The 1,625-nt window shown below is 46.1% G+C and overlaps 1 protein-coding gene across 1 annotated transcript; it reads left to right on the forward strand.

The window, feature by feature from the left end:
• The first annotated feature begins 786 nt into the window (after positions 1-786).
• Positions 787-1,231, forward strand: LOC114700674 (bolA-like protein 3). The gene has a single exon (XM_037210460.1). The coding sequence runs from the start codon at positions 787-789 to the stop codon at positions 1,117-1,119; it is 333 nt and encodes a 110-aa protein (XP_037066355.1). The 3' UTR covers positions 1,120-1,231.
• The last annotated feature ends 394 nt before the right edge of the window (positions 1,232-1,625 follow it).

The raw sequence follows: 1,625 nt of genomic DNA on the forward strand, positions 1-1,625 counted from the left end.
CGGGGCTCATCGCGCCATTCCAATCCCATGCGTGCAAGTGAAAGCCCATTGCCTCGCTTTCTATTTTGGTCACATTACAGTTATTCAGCGCCGTATCTGTCTCTTCCCTCGAGCCATCTCCTTCCCTCCAACTGGTTTAAAAACAAGATGTTGAGTTAAATTAGAACGGAATCATGGAATTGTTTGCCTGAGTCCCTTCTGGGATGGAGCCAGCTGCGCTTGCTTGGGCTCATCTCAAACGAGAGAACATCTGAGAAAATACCATGTTTGCACGAAGCTCTCCTGCCTTTCAACAGAGACACGGAGAATAAACACAAGGTTGTCCGTTTGCTCCCTCTAGCTCTGGGGATTGACTTCTCAGTTTCTGAACAGCTAATACAGTTCATTATTTATGTGATGAGACCAAGGTAAAAAACAAAGGCTGCACCAGAAGGTTCCTCTGGAAGGGTCCTAATAGGTTGTGGGGAGGGTCTCACAAAGTCTCAGAGTGACTGCAGCAGCCTCGGTTCTCATTAAATGCTGCTGCTGTTACTTGGGAAGATGTTGAGGGGTGGGGCGGGGTGTCAGACCCTCCCACGGAAGGCATGGTGAGGCAGGGAAACACTGCCCTCTCACCGCAGGAGGCAGTGAGAGGAGGAAGAGAGGAATCTCTACCTCCATAATTTTAGGGGAAATGACTTTGTGACATTTGGGTTCAGTAGTACATATAGTTCATCTGAAAAATGGGTGCATTAAATTTATGAAATTCTTCCTTCTGTTTCTCATTTAAGAAATGCAGCCCTGGGCATGGCGGCATGGGGCCTGGCGTCCGCTGCGCCTCTGCTCCGCGGGAGCTACGGGCTCCCTCTGCTGCACTGTATACACCGGATGTTTGCCTCCCAGACTGAGGGGGAGCTCAAGGTGACTCAGATTCTCAAAGAAAAGTTTCCCCGAGCCACAGCTATCAAAGTCACAGACATCTCAGGAGGCTGCGGGGCGATATACGAGATTAAAATTGAGTCAGAAGAATTAAAAGAGAAGAGGACTGTCCAGCAGCACCAGACGGTCAATCAGGCACTAAAAGAAGAGATCAAGGGGATGCACGGCCTTCGGATATTTACCTCTGTCCCCAAGTGCTGACGGCGCCCCAGCCACGTGACTGCTGATGCTGGAAACCTCGAGTGCGCTTCCAGCACAGCCATCTTCCAGGAAAATCCCTGCCAAAAAATGTATCATTTTTGTTCATAGACATTTATGTATTATAATTATAGGAGATGTGTTATCTATCGAGAGGTTAATTAAAGACCACAGATGCCTACTGCAAAAAAAAAAAAAAAAAAAAGAAAAAAAAAAGAAATGCAGCCCTTGCTCCAGTAAAATCTATACCATACCAACAAATATTTTGAGCAAAGAGGGTTTGCTTTGTTACTCTGTTCATTTATGCATGTGTGGGTGTATAAATGATATTGGAGGAAGGGATGATTTTAGTTTCAAATATCTGAGGAAGACTCAGGAATTTCTAAGGCACATGGATGCTTGCAGCAATTAGTTCTGGATCTGTGGGAGCTAGGAGATTATGTTTTGTTTACATGTGCATTTCTGTGTATGCTCCAAGCTGATTCCTGCCTAGGATGAACATATACACC

Source organism: Peromyscus leucopus, chromosome 13, assembly GCF_004664715.2.
Source record: "Peromyscus leucopus breed LL Stock chromosome 13, UCI_PerLeu_2.1, whole genome shotgun sequence".
NCBI classification, from domain to species: Eukaryota; Metazoa; Chordata; class Mammalia; order Rodentia; family Cricetidae; genus Peromyscus; species Peromyscus leucopus.